Below are 20705 nucleotides of genomic sequence, written 5' to 3' on the forward strand. Positions count from 1 at the left end.
TCTCCGTATCACTGCCAGTATTTATTATTATTTTTTTAACTATAGCTATCCTCCTGGCTATGAGCTGTATCTCTTTACTTTTGCTTTACATTTCACTGATAGCATAAATTTATGCTAAGCATCGTTTGATATGCTTACTGGCTTTTGTTTTATCTTCTTTGGAAAAATGTCTATACAAATCCTTTTTCTATGGGGTTATTTTCCTTTTTTCTGATCAAGAAAAAAAGAGGACACACTTAATGACAGTACTGAAAAAGACATCAGTACAGAACCTTAATCTGAACTGCCTCAATCTGATTAAAGATGTGTCCAAAATACCTACAGCAAATACTGTACTTCAGGGTGAAATGTTAAAAGCTTCCCCTTTAATATCTGAAACAAACAAGGATGGCACTACTACTCAGCACTGCACTAGAGGCTCTATGGTTTTTATCATTCAGTTGAAAATGTTAGGGCAGGCTACAGTAGCTCAGTGGCAGAGTTCTCGCCTGCCATGACGGAGACCACGGTTCGGTTCCCGGTGCCTGCCCATGTGAAAATAAATATATATGTATTTTCTAAATTTCACTGGAATTATCTTCTTTGATTTATGAAATATCTGAAATGTTATTTCTTAAATTCCAAATGTATGGCTATTTTCCAGTTATCATTACACTAAATGCTTAACTGCACAATGGTCATGGAACATTTTCTGAATGAGTTCAATCTTTTGAAGATTATTAGACTTGCTTTATGACCAAACATATAGTCAGTGTTTACCAATTTCCATATATGCTCAAAAATAATGTATATTCTGTAATACACATTGCAGAAAGTGGATACTGTGTTCTACATATATCCATTAGGCCAAATTTAATCATATTATTCAAATTTTCTATAATCTTTTTGTTGTTTGTTTCTACATTATGTATTTCTCTAAAATTTTATTTTCAGCTTTCCTGTATCTTTATGTATAGGTACGTTTCATGTAAATAACATCATTGTGCTTTTTTGAAATATTTGAAAACCATTTATCTGATAAAGAATTTGTATCCAGAATATATAAAGATCTCTTACAACTCAATACTAATAAGACAATTAATATCCAAGTAAAAATAAACAAAAGATTTGAATGGGCATTTCATGAAAGAAAACAGATGGCTTGCCAATCAGCACTAGAAAATATGAATTTAATCCAAAGTGAGAAACCACTTCACACCTATTAGAATGACTACAGTCAAAGACTGACAAGAGCTAGGCAAGGGATGTGGATAAATCAGAACCCTCTTTTCGCTGTTGGAAATTTAAAATTCCGCAGCTCGGTTGAGGAGCAGTTTGGCAGGTTTTTAAGGCTAAAAATAAATTTATTATATGACCCAACAATTCCACACCTAAGCACTTACCAAAGTGAAATGAAAACACGTCCATGCAAATACCTGAAGGTGAATTTTCTTAGCACCATTATTCATTAAGTCAAAACCCAGAAACAATCCAAATGTGCATCGATTGATGAATGGATAAACATGGAACAGCATATTCATACAATGGAAAAATTATTTGATAATAAAAAGGAATGAAGTACTGATTACAATGCTAAAAAACAGAAGAATCTAAAAAAAAACAATCCATGAAAGATGATATATTGTATGATGCCATTTATATGAAACGCCTAGAAATGACAAATTTACAGAGACAGAAAATAGAGTAACGGTCACTTATGTCTAGGACAAAAACAGAGATAGACTGTAAATGGAATCTTTTTTGGGATAATGAAAAGCTTCTAAAATTGGATCATGGTGATAACTGCTAAACTCTGAAAATTTACTAAAAATCATTTAATTGTATGCTTAAAACAAATTAACCTTAAAGTGTGGAAATTATTTCTCATTAAAGTTATTAAAAATTTCATTGTTCTCACAGGAAAAAGAACAAGAAGGAAATCTCAAGATTTTAACTGTACCTACTTCTGTCTCCCAAAACATCCCTATCCCAGAATATTTTTCCAAGTCCCTAAGGGATAATTCAAACTACCTACTGATCCTTTCTTCTTAAATTTACCACAGTTCCTGAAACAGAGGTCCAAGTATTCTTGGGTATCCATGACAGACAGTTTGAAGGGAATAAACTTTCAGATACTGTACTGCCATATTCACTCTCATAAATCTTTTCTGTACAAGGTCACATTTGTGGCCAACACTTCATGCTAATTCTATCACCCCTTTCACCCTTATACTATTTTGCACATATCTGGACTCTTACTATAGCATACTGCCCCCAAATTTAAAAACTTCTGAAGCCAAAGGAATAATGTGAAATCTTGGTATCCTTTAATTATGCCATCACCAAAATTCCAATTTGCCTCATTAAGAAATACATTTTCAGTAAAATATGTTTAACAATTATCTGCCTATTTATGTTTTTTAACCAATTATGTACTAATAGTAATTGTGATGGCTCAATTCAGAAAACTTTTTTGTTATGTTCTCATGCTCACAGGAAAGTTTTAAATTTCAATTACATGTAGGTATATATGTGTATATTTACATGTTTATAAAAATGCACATGCATACAGAGAAGAACTATGATATGGTAATTAATAAAATACTACAAACATAAAATGTATTTCAATGGGGAAAATTTTTGTGGGGGAAGTAAAATAGAGATGCAATTTCAAGGAGATAAAAGAACTATATATAAAATTTCCAAATGTCAAGGAAGAATTTGTTTGTACATTTCTCAAAAATGGTAAATGTGAGTAAAAATAATTGTTATTTATATTCCATGAGATACATTTAAAAATGATGTAACAGTTTTTAAATGTTAATATACAATACACTAGAAATTATATCCATCACCACTATTTAAAATTATAATGGAACACTGAAATGTCAATCTAAAAATTGGGTGAGGATATACATATATATAGTTATTACACAGTATTTAGGACAGAACATGGATAAATATGCATTGACAACTACCACAGCATACTCAAATTTATTTTGTTAGAAACTGAACTCATTTCACCTCATCATCAGCCCTCCAAACTCTCTTCTTCCACTTGTATTCTCTACTTTGATAAATGGTGCTAACATTTATAATTATCCTGACAGTACTAAAATCTCAGAATCACCCTAGATCTTCTCTGCCTTTCACTCTCCAACCTCTTCCCGGTCACCAAATACATAAAATGCAGTTAGTAATCAGATATCAGAGCCTTTAAATTTTACCCCACAGTACCACTTCTGTACACCCTAGTTTTAAGTCTCAGCAATTCGTGCCTGAAATACTTCAATAGCTTCCTAGTTGGTCTTCATGCCTCCAATTTCATGCTCCTCTACTGAATCCCCCCAGGTTACTTTCAGTCAGTGCACATGCTCCATTAAAATGTAAACTTCACAAGGACTGGAACCCTATCTTTCTGGTTCATCTTTGTATCTGCAGAGCCTAAAACAGAGGTTGTTCACTAAATATTTGCTAAACACATGAATGAAGAAATTAATCTCTCTCAAATACATACCTGACTGCATTATTTCTGCCATCCCCTTGCTTCTTTCCTTCCACTCTTTCACTTTCAGTAAATATTTATGAAGTGCTTCCTATAAGCAAGCACTGTTTAAATAAATGGCAAAGTAATTTGGGCATGTGTGTGTGTGTGTTTGTACGTATGTGTGAATTTAGCAATGAATCAGAGTCAAGATCCTTGCCCTCATGAAGCTTAGGAGGATAAAATAAAACCAAATTAAAAAAAAAAAAGAATGTCAGACAAATACACATATAAGAAATAGTGAGATAATGGTATATACAATAGTAAAGTTTGGAGAAGAAAGGTAGTCAGAGTAGTCTTTAAGAAAGTGGTATTTGATCTGAAACTTGCTAATAAAGGAACCAAATGTATGAATATCTTGGAAAAGATAAATCCAGGCAAAGAGAACAGGAATTACCAAGGTTCTCAGTTATAAATGGGTTAAGTTTTGAAGTACAAAAAATAAAATGCCAGTTTGACTTCAGCAGAGTGGAAGAGGGGGATTTTACTTAGAGACATTTGCATGCACCTCCCCTAATAGATTCCAAGTTTCTTGAAAGCAAGGACATTATTCCTTTTTAAATTCCTGACTGGTTGATTCAGTCATCATTTTTTATATGTCTATGAAAACTCTGCAAGGAACTACAGATCTAAAAACCAATGACAAAAACTCTTTGCTATTAAGAAGGTCACAACTTCACAGGCAGACTTCTAAACAAAATAACTAATAGCAAATACAATTTAATAGAAGTGTAAAGTTCATAGCAGTACCTGTGGTAGGGTGAACTATGTTCCCCGGAAAAAAACAGGTTCTTAATTTCATTCCTGTGGGGTAAACCCATTGTCAATAGGACCTTCTAAAGATGTTTTTAATTAAAAGAATGGCCAATTGAACCAGGATGGGTTTTAATCCTGTTACTGAGGCTTTATTTTTTAAAAAAGCCACAGGCCTAGGTCCAACTCTGCAAGTGAAATCATTGTTCTTCCCCTCTACGTGGGACAAGACATCCAGGGGTGAAAGTCTCCCTGACAGCGTGGGAGATGACTCCCGGGGACGAGTCTGACTCTGGCACTGTGGGATCAACAATGCCTTCCAGACCAAAAATGGGGAAAGAATTATAACAAATAAGGTACCAGTGGCTGAGAGAGTCGAGGGGCTTCTCTGGAGGCTACTCTTACGCAAGCTTCAGCTAGATATTGCTATTTATCATAGGTTGCCAAACCCCAATCAAAATCATTCCTGCCAACCCTAAAGAGCACCTACGGCTTTATCTGAGATTATACAAAAGTTTCAGGCACTATGCTTTATCTTCCAGAAACCTACAACCTCCAGATAGGTTCCTAGGCCAGATAAGTCCTGAAACCCAGAGAGGCCAGTGTCTGCAGAACAAGTACCGCTCAGACAGTTCAAATAGTCAAGAGGCTACTCTGGAGGTCACTCTTAGGCAAGCTTCAGTAAGACATTGCTACCTACCATAACTTGCCAAACTCCAACCAAAACCATTCCAGCCAAACCTAAAGAACACCTAGGGCATTTATATAAGACTCTACAAAGGTTCGGAAACCCTGAAATGCAAAGGCGTCAGCCTCCCCAGAACATCAAATGGTTCCATCCCCCTATTCCATATTATCAACCACGCCTTCCAACATGAAAAAGTTAGAATGGACATAGCCCAAGAGTGGAAGAAAGATCAAAGGAGATGGAGGAATTATACAGAGAAGGTAGGGTTTAAGAAATGAGTGTGATTGCTGAGTCATTATATTGATATTCCTTTTAGTCTCCAGTATCTTAGTATAGCTAGAAGTAAAAACCTAAAATTGTGGAAGTGTAACCCGTTCCAATTTGTTCTATATTTTCTATAGAAATTTCTATATCTTCTATAGAAATTTGTTCTATAACTAATTGTTGTGATGTGCTTTGAAATTTACTGGTTTTTAGTATATATATTATTTTTCACAAAAAAGAAAAAATATATTTCTTCTAGCCTCCAGTGTTTTGGAGCAGTAAGAATGAAAAATCTGAAATAGTGGAATGGCAACCCATAACAAACTCTGAAATCTGTCTGTATCCACTACTGAAGTGTACTTTAAAAATATTGCTTTTTTCTTTTTTTCCCTCTTCTTCGTATATGTTGTATTTAACAATAAAAACATTTAAAAACAAATAATAGGGGGATAAGAGGTACAATAAATTGGGTAGATTAAAATACTAGTGGTCAATGAGAGGGAGGGATAAGGGATATGGGATGTATAAGTTTTTTCTTTCTACGTCTTTTTCTGGAGTGATGCAAATGTTCTAAAAATGAACATGGTGATAAATATACAACTATGCAAAGATACTGTGAGCCACTGATTGTACACCACGTATGGACTGTATATGTGTGAAGATTTGTCAATAAAAAAAACAGCCGCAGGAAGAGGTTCAAAGTCTGTGGGAATCTAAAAGAAAAAGGAGAGGACATCTCCATACGACACAAAAGCGAAGGAACCCTAAAAATTGGAGGCCTGCCAGAATACTTCCAATGCCCATAGGAAGAAGAAGTATTCCAGACTCTGAAACTGTGAGCCAATAAATTCCTGTTGCTCAACCAACCCCACTGTGTATTTGTCACAGAATCTTGGGAATTAAAATATACTCTATATTCAGAAAACATCCTCTTTTTTCCTTATCAAGCTTTTTAAAAGATTAGTTTACGTTTTTCAATTTTTCAATTCCCAAATCTCAACCCTTGTCATGGTCAGGTTCATGTGTCAGCTTGGCCAGGTGGTGATACCTGTTTATCTGGCTGGGCAAGTGCTGGCTATGAGGACATTTCATAGAATTAGATCATGATTATGTCGGCTACATCATGGAAGCCTTTTCAGGAGGATTCAGAAGAAACAGGCTCTCTTCCTGCTTCGGCAGTGAGCCTCTCCTGTGTAGTTCATCCTGACCCTCCATCGGAATCGTCAGCTTCACAGCCTACCCTACAGATTTTGGACTCTGTATTCCCACGGTTACATGGGAATGAGACACTTTTATAAATTTTTTATTTATGAATATTTTCTGTTGATTTTGTTTCTCTAGAGAACTCTGATACATCCCTATTCCTATTAATAAAAAAAAAAAATTTTAGTAAATCCAAAAGACTTTTCAGTCTTACGTTTACTCTACATTTCTCTTTCATGAAATACTTATCCCTTGGCTTTTTAAGACACCATTTCCTTTTAGGTTTTTCTCTGATCTCTCTGGCTCCTCTTTCTCAGTCTCAATTACTAACACCTCTTTTTTGTCTGCTTTAAATGCTAAAGTTTCAACCTTCTCACATTACATGAGGTAATACAATCCATCTCTATACTGAATGATTCCCAACTGAATCTTCTAGCCTAAATCTCTCCTCAACTCCAAATGCCTAATAAAACATTTCCATTTGGCTATTCCAAAGGCAACTCAATCTCAATATACACCAACCCTTTCCAGCTTAGTAAATGACAAGACTTTCTAACTCATCACACAAGTTAAAAACATGACTCCCCATACTCTTTTCTCTTTTTACCTCCCTACATATTAAAATTAGTCTCTTAATCCTAGAGATTCTATTTTTAATCTGTTAATTCCATCCCTACTTCATCCATGACTCTATTTTAAGCCAGGATGATTTCTTTCATGGATTACTGCCAGAAACTTTCACTGACACCTTCATATACAGACTTAGTTTCAACCCAATGTCTACAATAATGCCAAAACGGATCTTTAAGAAGAGAAATTTTATTCACTTTTTTGTCTAAATCCATCATTAGCTCTCCACTGCTTTTAGGAAAACCCTACTCCTCAGCCCTAATGATTATCTCTCCACCTGTAACTCTAGCTGAGCTTAATAATGATCCAAATTTATTCTATGCCATACCCAACCATATACAATTGCCTGAGCATGTTATGTTCTCTAAAAGTTTGTAAATGTGTTTCCCTAAATCTGCAATAACAGGCTCAACTCAGTTGATGTCATCATTTCACTAGTTAGTTTCCTTACCATCTGCTACTACAATATTGGATTCTGTACCTCCTCTTATGATACATCAGTATTTTGTGCAACCTCTATCAATTTTCTTATCATACTATATCAGTATTGCCTGTTAGCTCTACCATTAGTGTACTCTCTAAGGAAAGAAACTACATTTCTATATCCTAAGTGCTTACAATAGTGCCTGGCTCATAAAAGACTATCAAGTTCCTAAAGGAATGTGCAAACTCATGTCTTTATTATAATATAATATTTATAGAAGAATTTTATGTTCCTGTGCCTTAATCTGAAAAGAAAGGATACACTTCACATTTCTGACAGGGGGAAAAAACTGCTTTTTAAATGGTACTCAGTGTGTACTTTTATATGAAGAACAAATGGCTTATGCCTGAAAGTATTCATTAATCCTGCTTTTCTTTGGTAAATATTATTTGAGACAATGATTCTGAAACCAAGTAAAAGGCTGAAACAGAGAGAATAAGGGAGCAAAATCTGACTTGGTAATAATACTAACTCCCTCTCTGGGTTCTTATTCTACTGGAAAACCATGTATTATTAAAATATTCTAGTGCAAAATACTGATAAATTTTCCTAATATAGAATTTCACTTACCAATAACAATGATTTCAGTTTGTATCTTGCATACACTTTTAAATAAGATTATACTTGGGTAAAAAATAAAATTTACTTAAATCTCCATCTATAAAATTAACAGCCGCAACAGGTAAAAACTTAACTGCCTACAGTATGCCTTGTCTTGTACAAAATACTATACATTTCATGTAATCTCACAAAAAAACCTGCAGTCTTGGAACTATTATTATCTACTGCCTACCCAATTTTTTTTTTTTTCACGGGCACCAGGAATCAAATCTGGGTCTCCAGCATGGCAGGTTACAATTCTGCCACTGAGCCACTGTTGCACTGACCCCCACCCTGTTTTTTTAAGAGATGAAAGAACTTAAACTTTAAGGGGTAAAGTATGTCTAAGTAACATAGGTAAGGAAGTGATAAAGTTATGAATGAATTAAGAACTCTAATTCCTATACCCATGCTTTTAACCTCTAGCTGTGCCTATTCAAAAAGGATTCAGGAGCATTAGTCCCTTGAAAAAAGCTTTCAAATTTATCTACACAAAAACCCTAGAAATAAACGTGCAAGACTTAAAATACCAAATATATGAAAAGGAAATATTGGATGGTCCAATACCCAACTGTTATTTCAATAAATGAAAAAACTGTACTCTCTCACAGGAATCTTTCCCTGGTCAAGCACAATCTACCATACTAAATTTATCCTATCAATTTTCAAGACTGGTTTTCAAAGCATTAGTCAGTGAATAATGTGCCCCTAGTGGAATGAAGGAACACCCAGGAGCTATGCCACTTTTATGAAGTATACAAATATTGAGTACATATGAACCTTACTGTCACTTGACGTGACAATCAAAAATACAAGGAAATTTTTAAAAATAGTGCTCTCATATCTTGCATTTCTTATCCAAGGTAACATTTTTAAACAGAAAATCACTAATAAAAATTACAAATGACACTATGAATTTGGTACAATTGGTAAATTATACCACATACTTAAAACATCAACATTTTTCTAGACTGTTGGTAAGACCATAAAAATTAACACAGTGCTTGCTGCATTTCCTTTTATCTGCCTTCAACTAAAGGAAATAACCAGTAAACAGCTTCTTCCTCAAACCCATTCCAAATTAAATGCTCTTAAAAGTAGGAATTAAATGTCCAGAGTAGGGACTGGGAAACATATTCTGTACGAGGCCATACGTAAATATTTTAGGTCATGTGGTTTCTGTTGCAACTATTTAACTCTGCCAGCCATATACGATATGCAAACAAAAGAGCATTGGAGGTGTTTCAATAAAATTTTATTTATAAAAATGGGCTGCAGGCCAAATTTGATCCACAGGCAGTAGTATGCTGGTTCAGAAAATTCTTCCAACTCTGTACCTATCATTCTATTAAACTCATGAGGTATCAACAAGCACATATTCTTTATGTTTTCCCTCAAAAACCTCTGGGATTCGTATGTCAAGAATGTTTGTATGTTTGTTTGTTGTTTACAATAAAAATATTTAAAAAAAAGAAGACTTCAGGGAGATAATGTGTCTAATTCAAATCCACACACACACACACAATGCTTCATAAAACAGGGCAAACAAATTCTTAATCCCCTCTCATTTTTAAAGAATCCCAAAAAGGTACTTAACTAACATCAAAAGTTAAGAAGTTTTATAATGCTTATAATCTCAGTGCAACAGTACAGCCTTAAACAAACCAAAATAAGGTACAACCATAATGCAATGTTTTTTTTCCCATTATTTCAGTTTATTACTGCTTTTGAAAGAATTGTCTCCAACATTAGCAATGGCTTACTCAGGATTTTCCGATCTATATCAGAATATTAGTATGCTGAATTTGAAATGTCTAAATACAATTTTCAATTACTATTCAAGATCAAATTACTATTGTAGGTATATTAAACACTTCAGCAAATACAGACTCTGAAAATAACAACCTCTGTCAGAAAGCTAAGAAAATTTCACTTATAATCTGTTTCATAAAGAACAATAAAGATAGAGGAGAAGGTAAAAAGGGAAGCATACTGATGGGGGAAACAAATGGGAAATGAACTGCAAATGTTTGAGGTAGCTTAGAGCCAGGGGAAAGAAAAGGTACAGAAAGGTGTTTTCCCACATTCTGCTGTTTAGCTGTTTTACACATAACTGGCTATATAGATAAGGAAAAAGAAACATGCATAAATAATCTCAGTTTATAAGTATATTCACTAAAAAGAGGACTCTGTAACTGACATGACTGTGTGAAATTCCCAGCTGTTCTCTTCAAATACAGAGATGGGAATTTCCATTTTAAGTTCCACTTCTTGTTTCCCTATTTCAAAGGAAATTAAGGACCTTATGAATAAATGCATACCTTCAGCCCACAGGGTAGTGTTAGATAACAAGTATAACCACATAAGTATAATAAGTATTAGTGGAATATAATAGTTAAGGTATCTAAAAATGAACTGAATATTTCCAGAGGTAATTTTTTCACTTAAAGTTTGAATAAGGTCTGCTTTTCTCCATTCAACAGGTTAAAAAAAAAACAGAAGCAAATAAATAAACCCAAAAAGCCCCTTTTAACACACAGTAAACATTTTGAAGAATGAGGTAGAAGGATAAAAGGTAACAAGCAAAGAATGTTAGATGTGCTCAGAATTTTTTCTATCACATTTTAAGAAAGATTTCCCTTACCCAATGTAAAAAGGTATATTTACTATTTTCCCATAATTTAACACACTTTGAAAATTTCCTTGGTTTAGAAGTAAAATCACTGAATGATATTTTGCTGGGAACTACACATATTCATTATGTAGGACCAGGATACAATAGTGACCATACGACAACATGTCTTTCAGGAACTTTCCAAATTTCATTAAAGTCCAACCTTCAGTAAACTCTTCTGTTATAATAAGTTAAATTATCTGAAATTCCAGTCTTCATTAAAAGAAAAAAAAAATAAACATGCTTTTTCCCCCCAATTTCAACCATAAGCAATGTTTCTTCAATTCCATGTATGGATGAATTAATACTTAAAAATTTACTTACAGTAAATATTCGTCTGCCAGTTCGATCAAAAGTTACACAGTACACAGATGACAAGTGTCCAAGAATTCTTTTATGCATTTTCATGTGTTGATATACAGCAGTTGGAACAAGTCGCTCAAGTCTGTATTTCCCATTCAGTTTTCTTGAAAACAAAGTATCCGCTACCAAGAAAAAGAAGGGTAAATAAATATAACCAGAAATTAATTTTCTTAAATTATCATTTTTAAGAATTCAAATATTCTAATTTATCCTGTGTTGGTAAAAATAAAAATGCTTCCTAACACATAAACTCCTAACTAAAAGTCTGCAAAGTAGTCAATAAAACGTGTAGTATTTCAACTTGTAAAATGTAGTTTCAAACATTATTTCACCTGAAATAGGTTGTCAGACACTATTATCCCCTTTTCACAAATAAGCAAATGCAATTAATTGACCTAAGTTCACAAAGCAAGCATAGAGGTAGGATGAAAACCCAGACTTCTTTATTCCCTGACTAGTACTCTTCAAGAGCATTTTATAGGATGTTATTTTTTAAAAAAGCCATCTATGACTTTTTCTTACAAAAGTAGTTAAAACTGGAATCCAGTGATATTTACTTTTCATCAACCAGCAATTCCTTAACATTCTAAATGTGACAGAGAATATTAAAAAAAAAAAAACTTCATGAAAAATGACAGGAATAATCCATCTGCATTATTAAAAAAAAATAAATTGGAGATAACTGTCCAAAATTTTGATAACAGCACCTTCCCTAAAACACATTAGCTTTTTTCTACTCATCCATTCTAATCATCTTTCAAGATCTGCCTAAAGATAAGGAATCATTTGCCCCAAAGCATAATCTGCTGATTATGGTATAAAATGTTATCTACCTGAACTATTACTGAACTTATTTTCTATACTGAGACTGATAGTTTATGGACAAAGAAGGTGTTCAATAAATACATGATGACTAATCTACAGGCACATTATTTACCTTGTAACTATCTTTACTTTATATAAGACATTTTTTTTTCACTGCTACTGCCATCTCTATCTACATTGGATAGAGAGCACTACAGTATCTCACTTGAATTTAGTCTTCCCAAAACTGAAATGTCACTCACATACACACAGGTAATTCTACTCTACAGGTATAGAGTTTAGCAATAATACCCTAAAAATAATGAAATATAAATATCTATGGTGTATTGTAAAGAATCTCAGTATTTATTATTTTTTTATTCATACAATAAGTTTTGGCCTCATACTATATTTGCAAGCAAAATAAAGCTCTTGGAGGATGGTGAGGATAGGTAAACCAATGCTTTGCAGGTTCTAAACAAATTAATACAGAAAAGAGTAATTACATTATGGTTATATGCGCTTCTACAGCTGTTATTTTATAATTTGCTAGAGCATTTCTCTTGCTATTAATATACAAATTTTATACAACAATCTATTTCAACACCTGAGAATATCTAAAACAAGATTTGACAGTTGTGAGTTAGTATAGATTCAAGCTGGTTATACAATAATTCAACAGTGACTCAATAAATTTCCATCATAGCTTAGCCCCTGACATATTTTTTCTTATATACAGAAATGGCCAGGTAAAAGATAAACACCAATGCTTTGGCTCCAAACTGATTTATAGCAAAAGTCACACAGAGCTATTGACATCAATCCCAGCCAAACAAGAACTCAAACCAACTTAACCAATAGCCAAGGATCTCTAACATCTCAGATCCACCTCTCCATCCCATAAGAAAACATGTGATGCTACATCATGCAAATGTTGATACTGTTACCATGGCCAAGATATACTTTAATCTATTTCATGCAAATTTTTCAAAATATGGGAAAATATTTTATACTATCCAGGTATGAAAATGATTGCTGAAAATATTTTCAATATCAAAACTGCCATTTCCAAAACATAATCAAGCATTTGTATAGATGTCCGAAATTTTTAGATGAATTTATTATAAACACAATTTAAAAATCAAAACTGGCATCTAAGATTTATACAAGATATTTATATAATATTAGATATATAATATCCTAAGTTTATATATATATATTAAACATAAGATATTTAATAAAATATTTTCTAAACAAAAAATACTTCCCCTAAAAATATTACTCTTCTCAAACATAATTTTTACTGATCTAAACTGGTATTAAATCTATTTTCACTTTGGAGTCAGCTGAAAAAAGATTACTACTTACAAAAGTCATATTAGTCTACTTTTCAAATACATTTTTTCAGAATCATAACTATGTCATTACATGAAATCTTATCTGTAGTACTTTATTAATGTTAGCTATCAATTAACTATTGATTATTCATACTATGACTGTGTCCTAATGGAGATATACAGGTATTTAGTAGAGCCCTAGCTCTTGACCAGTTTACAGACCTGTACAACAGCACTAAAAGATATAACATATATAGAGAGAATAGTATGTAGAGTTCCCAGGTAATAAGCTGGTGTTTCAATCTTTGTAGATACAGGACGGGTTAGAGAAGAAAATATAAGTGTGGTTCAATAGATGAAGTTCGACTCAGAAGGTTAAATCTGAGGAAGGCCTGACTAAATGGAATAGCTAGGTAAGTTTTAAAATTTAGGACTCCCTTTCAATGAATACATTTTCTTTTATTATACCATTGGCAGAATGTCTTTCTCCCTTACTAGAAATTTTAAGTACCTTAAGGACAGATAAACTTTCTTATTCATATTTCCCAGAATTGGTAGACAGCCTTTAAAATAAAAAAAGTATATAAATGAATCTTAGTTAATAAGATACACAAGATGGTACAATTTAATTTGTAGTTCAATGGTAGAAAGATAAATGACAATTACTTTTTAAAAAAATTGGTAACAGACTAATTGGATTTCTGAGTAAAAGGAAATATCCTATACATTATGGGAACTCCTTAAATTTTATTAAACTAGAACATCAATTTATAAAATGAACACGATTAAAACAATAAAAGATGTCATAAAGGAACAAAGTTCTTCACATGACATTATTATAGTTTAACCTTAAATCAAGTAGCATATATGGTTTTGGTTTAAAAGTCCATTCATTTTCACAAGTATGGTGACATGAAACAGTCAGAAATTAAGTATGCCAAGGCAAATCTCTATCTTTTTCACTTGGCAAGTTTCTTCTTATCCTCCAGGGTCAGCTCAAATGTCACCTCCCCTAGGAAGATTATAGTGAATTGCAAAAGTTTCATTAACTAGTTACTCTTCAATATCATTTCTCTGCTCAAAACTCTACGATGCTTTTCTTCAGAGTAAACACCAAACTTCGTACATATCAGCCTACCAAGGTCCTGAATGATGTTGTATCCCATTACCACTGACCTCACCTACTACTTCTCACCTTTACTTGGTGTTTCATCTGTCTGATATTCACTATTACTTCAACATGTCAGACATGCAACTTAGGTTGTTTTGGCTATTCCCTGCGCCTTGAATGTTCTCCCCACATATAGCTAATTATCTCACCCCTTCCAAATCTTTTCTCTGTTGTCTGTTACCTTTTCAATGAGGCCTAATCTGATCAGCCCACTGAAAATTATGTCACCTCCTACCACACGCATGACACCTGATCCCCCTTAAATAGATCTTTACTTTTTTCTTTTTCCATCACTTATCATTTATATATTCATTTATTTGCTTACTATACACATTGCTTATTCTGTTTCTCCCCCATTCCAACATAAGCTCCATGTGGACAGAATTTCTGGTCTGTTTTGTTCTTTGCTTAGTCTTAGAACTGACAACTGGTGATTGGCACTTAATAGATGATCTATATATTTGCTGAATTAATTAATAAGTTATGAATTAACAAAATAATTAGGTTTATAAATAAAACAAAAGTAGAGGATTTCTTTATCTAACAGATTATAGATTCAAAATATCTCTATATAAGTCTTCATTTCAACTAGCCTGATAAATTGATTTAACTTGGGGAGAGAAGTAAATATATTTACTCAACTTTCTGATACAAGACCAACAAACAAATAAAAAATTCCGGAAATTCACTGCTATCCATTTCAAATACCAATCCCTTTAAAATCTGAAGGAATAAAAGGAGCAAAAGAGTATCATTTATAATGACCACTCAAAATCAGTCTTAAAAACCCAGTCTATGTCCACAAGTCTACATAATTAACTATTAGAGAGAAACAAAAGACCTATGATTTCTTAAAGTTATGTACAACTTTGTCCATATGAAACCTATAGGTTACTATCCATTACTTCTCTTGGTGCTAGGATGATATACTAAATTCTCCAATGTTACTTATTCTTAGCTCATAGCTAGTTACCTCTTTAAATGGACTTACTTCTCTAATCACAACATTTAGAAAATAAGAACATAAATGAAGAAAAATCCATAATTCTGTCACTTAAAATCTTGCAAATACTTTCCTCATAAGCAATATTTAATAGCTATGCTGCATTTCTTAACATAAGAGACAAACTTTAAGTTTGACAGAACTGTGTTCAAACCTGACATTTGGAGACTTTAAGCAAGTTATCTAAGCTTTAACTTACCCAGTTACATTACTACAATCATTTTCCATAATGTACTTGACTTTGATATTATACTGTTCCTTGACATTACACTAATTTTTCAAATTTATACTCAATTCTGTCAATATTTTTCATTTCCTTTATGATTTCTTCTACTGCTTTAATATGAATAGTCCTTCTACCAAGCCAGAAGTATAATAAACACTTACAGTTTCTTTTACTTTTTAGTAATTTGTTTTTCACTTAACTCCTTTATGTATCTGGAGTTTTAGTATACACTTTGAGATGAATCTCTGAACAAATAACTATTTGTTTCAGCATTTCCATCTAATTCTTCCCTTCACCAAATTAAATTGTGGTTAAATTCTCTTACATACATTTCTGTACTAGACCACTGACAACCCTGGCAGTTGAGTTATATGCCACTACCAAAAGTTTCTATCAACTGATATTTTAATATTTATTCAAACTATTCTTCCTCATGAGTTTATTTTAAAATGTCTTATTCTTGACTATTTATTATCTCACCTAACTTAAGGGTAAATATTTAAAGGGTTTTATTTTAATCAATGTTGAAAATGTGAGCCGAATTTCATTCCCTTTTTTTTTTTTTTGTATGCTGTATGGCGGGGTCACATTTCATTTATTTTCCATGTGAGTATTACCATATTGCAGTACCATTTGCTGAATTTCTGTTTATTTAGTTTCTCATTTTTTTATTTGCTTGTTTATTTATTTGGGAGGTCCATGGGCCTGGAATTGAACCGCGGTCTCCTGCATGGCAGGCGAGAATTCTACCACTAAACTACCCTTGCACCTTACATTCCCTTTTAAACAACTGATATTTTTCTATTCGGGAACATGGTGCTTTCTTCCATTAGCTCTGCTCAAGTCTGCAATGCAAATTAATTTAGAAAACAATACACATAACAACAGTTACCTCAGTTTCTTCCACTATACATATCTTACTATGTGAGTCAAGTTCATGAGAAAAACATACAGGTAACTGTCATAAAAGACCATCTACAATATCCTTAGTAATTTTATTTTTAAGAAAGACATAAGAAAAATACGTAATAATCTCTGCAAACAGAAAGTATTGAAGCAGATACAATTAGCTTCCTCCAAAATATTTAGGTTTTATTCTCTTTCTGTAAAGTACTTTGTAAAATGGACAAGAACACATGATGAAACTACAATTAATTCTCCAAGGTTAAAATTAACCATGGTTAATTAAAAAAGACGTTTGAGAAAAATTAAAATTATATGAATCAACCAAAATGCAGGCTGATTTTCCTGTTGTTACTATGTCTATTAAGAACAATATTAAGATAGACAATGTCTACTGGGTGAGAAAACTGTTCCCCCTCAATACTCGGCACTGGAGGGTTCCAGAACTACGGCAATTCAAAAGCAAGGCTTGCTGGCATCATAATGAATGCAAAGAAAGTATGTGGCTATAGGTTCCATATCTGGAGACTCAATTGTGTGTGGGAAACGGTAAAAGAATTAGATGAGAAGGCATACAATCTGAGACTATTCCAGATACAGAAAAAGGAGTTATTAGGTAATAAACAAAAGAATATTTTTATCAGAATGCTATTTTAACTAACGTTTATTAAATTTATTTTCGTACCACATTTTGACTAATTTTATGTTCATTGTAATTCTGGCTAAAGAAAACACTTGGAAGGAAAGCTGTCAGGTTTGATTTTCTGAACATAAAATGCAAAAGAAATTATGATTTGTAACTAATAACTACCTAAAGAGTCCCTAAATTAAAGTACGAGAGTGTACTCTAAACAATCAGTAACTAGGTGTTTTTTAATTTCCACAATTTGTGTTAATAAAGGTTATCTAAATGTAAGATTAATAACCCATAACATGAAACAACAGTTTGTAAACTTATTAACTAAATTTATACTACAAAATTAGTGATAAACATATAGGCAAAAGCAAATAAAAATAAACTTGAAACTGATTTACTCCTCATAAATGCCATCCCCAGAAAATAACACTACATCCATGACGACAAGAGCAATTTCTACAGAAATGACATCCACAGTTCACTGAAGTTCAAACAGTTGTCAGTATACGGAGTTGGTGATGTCAGAATTTCATACGAAAAATGTTTAAGGCATAAAATTACATAGAATTTCATTTGTTTTAGAGAACTACAAAAGTAGTCTAATAAAAATAAAGATAAAAAATAAATAATGGGGGAAGAAGAGGGTATGAGATGTTTATGGGTGTTTTACTTTTATTCTTATTTTTACTGTTTTTGAAGTACTGAAAATGTTTTAAAATCGATGGTGATGAATGCACAACTATATGATGATACTGTGTACCACCAACTGTATATTCTGGATGATTACATGTTATGTGAATATATCTTAATAAAATTGCATTAAAAAAAGGTACTCTAAATGAAAATGATGAGTGTAAAGGGGGAGGTGTCATAAAAAAATAGCTAAATAAAATTCTCTAAAAGAGAGATTATGCTGAAGTTAGGAATCAAATACTTCTAATAAATGACTAAGAAGGAAGAGGAAAGCCAAGAGGCCAAGACGGCTTGGCGCTCAAGAGAGGGTCTTACTAAGCAGGACTTCAAGAATCTGATAATACACAAACTCTTATGATACAATTCATAATGTGGCTAAATACAATATATTATACAATGTGGCACAAAAAAAAAAGAAAAAAGATTACAGTATAGTATTATGAAGAAAATAATGGCTAACATTTACCGAGTGTTTTACAAAGTGTCAGGCACTACTGCATTAGGTACTTTACATATATTATAATTTAATCTTCACCCATCTTTGTGGTGGGTATTACTACTATTTCCATTTTTATAAGAAAACAAAAGCACAGTATTTTTAAGTCACTTTCCCAGAGTTCATGAAGCCCAGGTTTGAACTCAGGCAGTGTAATGCCAAAGAGCATACTTAACTACTACATGCTATCCATGGAAGCAGAAAAAAGACTGAAAAGAGGGCGGTGCGACAGAGGCTCAATGGCAGAATTCTCATGTGCCATGCTGGAGACCTGGGATTCCTGGTGCCTGCCCTTGCAAAAAAAATTAAAAAGAAAGAAAGAAAGACTGAAAGGAAATATACCAAAGTACCAGTAGACAATATGTCACGAAACAGACTGATTTTGGAGCTGTTCTGTATTCCTGAATTTTCATTGAGTGTATATTCATTCTAACTTAATTTTTAATTAAGTAATGTGTACTTCAATCTATCTCAACAAATTCATAAAAGCATATGAAAAAATCTAAAACATTAACTACATTGAAAGACTAATAAAAACAGACCCAGGGATAAAGATGCAAGGGATTTAAATTATTTACTCACAAAAAAAGAAACCCTAAAGACTAAATATATCAAACTATATGAATTTATAATACACTACAGAAAATGATCATTACCTATTTAATAATGGATTGAAAACGCTATGAAGAATTCACATTTAATTTGATTGGAAAGTCATAAAATACCACTATGGAACATGAATGCTTTGATTTTTATTTATAAAATCTTTCCCAGTAAGTTTTTAAAGTAAAAGGGAAATACATCAAAGATATATTGTGCTCACTTTTATATGGGAAGGAACAGTACTAGAAGAAACTCAATATTAATTCACCAGAGTCACAATGGAAAGGCTTATCACAATAATTATTCAGATATTCTCTAGGATATGACAACCAAATATTTATAATTTGAATGCCAGAGATAATCTCAAAATAATCCAATATAGGTTGCTTTTCTAAAACACTATCTGGTCTCTCATCCTGCACCAGAAACTAGGAGTCAACCAACGTAAGAAGAGGACAAATCACCCTAAGGGTAACTATAATGAGCAATAGTCCGAACTTCAGTTAAAGTAAAAGGGGTTACAACTTAAGAAGGATAATCTTATATTCAGCTTTCTGTCCACAAAAAAGTAGGGGATTAGGGTGCAAGGTTCAGTGGCAGAATTCTCGCCTGCCATGTGGGAGACCCAGGCTTGATTCCCAGCCATGCATTTCTCAAAAAACAAACAAGAAAAAAAACAAACAAAAACTTAATAAATGGTGCTGCAATAACAGAATGTTCACATGGAAGAAGAATGAAACGTGACCCCCACCATAAAGCATGCAAAAAAAAAAAAAAAAAGTAGGGGACGGGAGTGGGGCAACAGTGAGAATCATAATAAAGGAAAATAATCACCTTGGCAATATAACACCCATGAGAGCTTCTTCCCTCCTTATTTTTCTAATTTTTCTACAAAAACTAAAATAATTAGTATGCACAGTTTTTATCTTCTAAATCTCTACATATTCAATTTTTGTGTTTAGCCTTACCTCCTGTTTGAAAGACACCATATTTTTAAGATTTAGTAGAAATCACAAAGGTGAATAATGTATGAAAAGGAGAACCCAAGTACCAACTGAAATAAAATACAGAAAATGAAAAGATGATGATTCCAAGAGTTAGGCAAAAACAACAGTAACAATAAGAACAGAGTACACAAAAAGCACTAAAAAAGAAATAGACATTATAATTACTAGGAGTAGTATTTATTCTTCCTCCTTTCTTTCCCAGAAACCATACTGTTATTTCAAACAGTAAATACAAGGATATAATATTTTCAGTTTTAAATGCTTTTAAATTTTTTAAATATTTATTTTAATAAAAATCCATTTTTCCTCTCAACAACTTTTTTTAATTTATGTAGTTTTATCTTATGTTCAACATGTTAATAATTCAATTTTGAGGCAACAAACATTTATACAGCATCTCTATGAGCCATGTATGTTTAGGGGGTGTAACAGTTGAAAAGAAAACATATGGTACTTACCTTCTTGGAGAATGCAGTCTAGCAGGGAAGAAAGACATGAAGCAGGACTTTATAGCAATGGTAAGTGTTACACAAATAGAAAGAATAGGGAAATATTGAAATATACAGCTAAGGGTTCTAAACATATTGTGCATGTGTTGGGAGGAGGGGAATCTCAGGATAAAGGGGAGACTTCTCTGAAAAAC

At 32.7% G+C, this 20705-nt stretch overlaps 1 protein-coding gene across 2 annotated transcripts in view; it reads right to left on the reverse strand.

Annotated features, from left to right (window-relative positions):
• PHIP (PHIP subunit of CUL4-Ring ligase complex) overlaps positions 1–20705 on the reverse strand; it is a 147661-nt gene that overhangs the window by 103561 nt on the left and 23395 nt on the right. For both annotated transcript variants that reach the window (XM_077162287.1, XM_077162286.1), the window contains exon 7: positions 11144–11304. In XM_077162287.1, the coding sequence (XP_077018402.1) occupies positions 11144–11304 (161 nt within the window). The remainder of the gene's footprint in view (positions 1–11143; positions 11305–20705) is intronic.

The sequence above is a fragment of the Tamandua tetradactyla genome, chromosome 5, assembly GCF_023851605.1.
Source record: "Tamandua tetradactyla isolate mTamTet1 chromosome 5, mTamTet1.pri, whole genome shotgun sequence".
In the NCBI taxonomy this organism is placed as follows: Eukaryota; Metazoa; Chordata; class Mammalia; order Pilosa; family Myrmecophagidae; genus Tamandua; species Tamandua tetradactyla.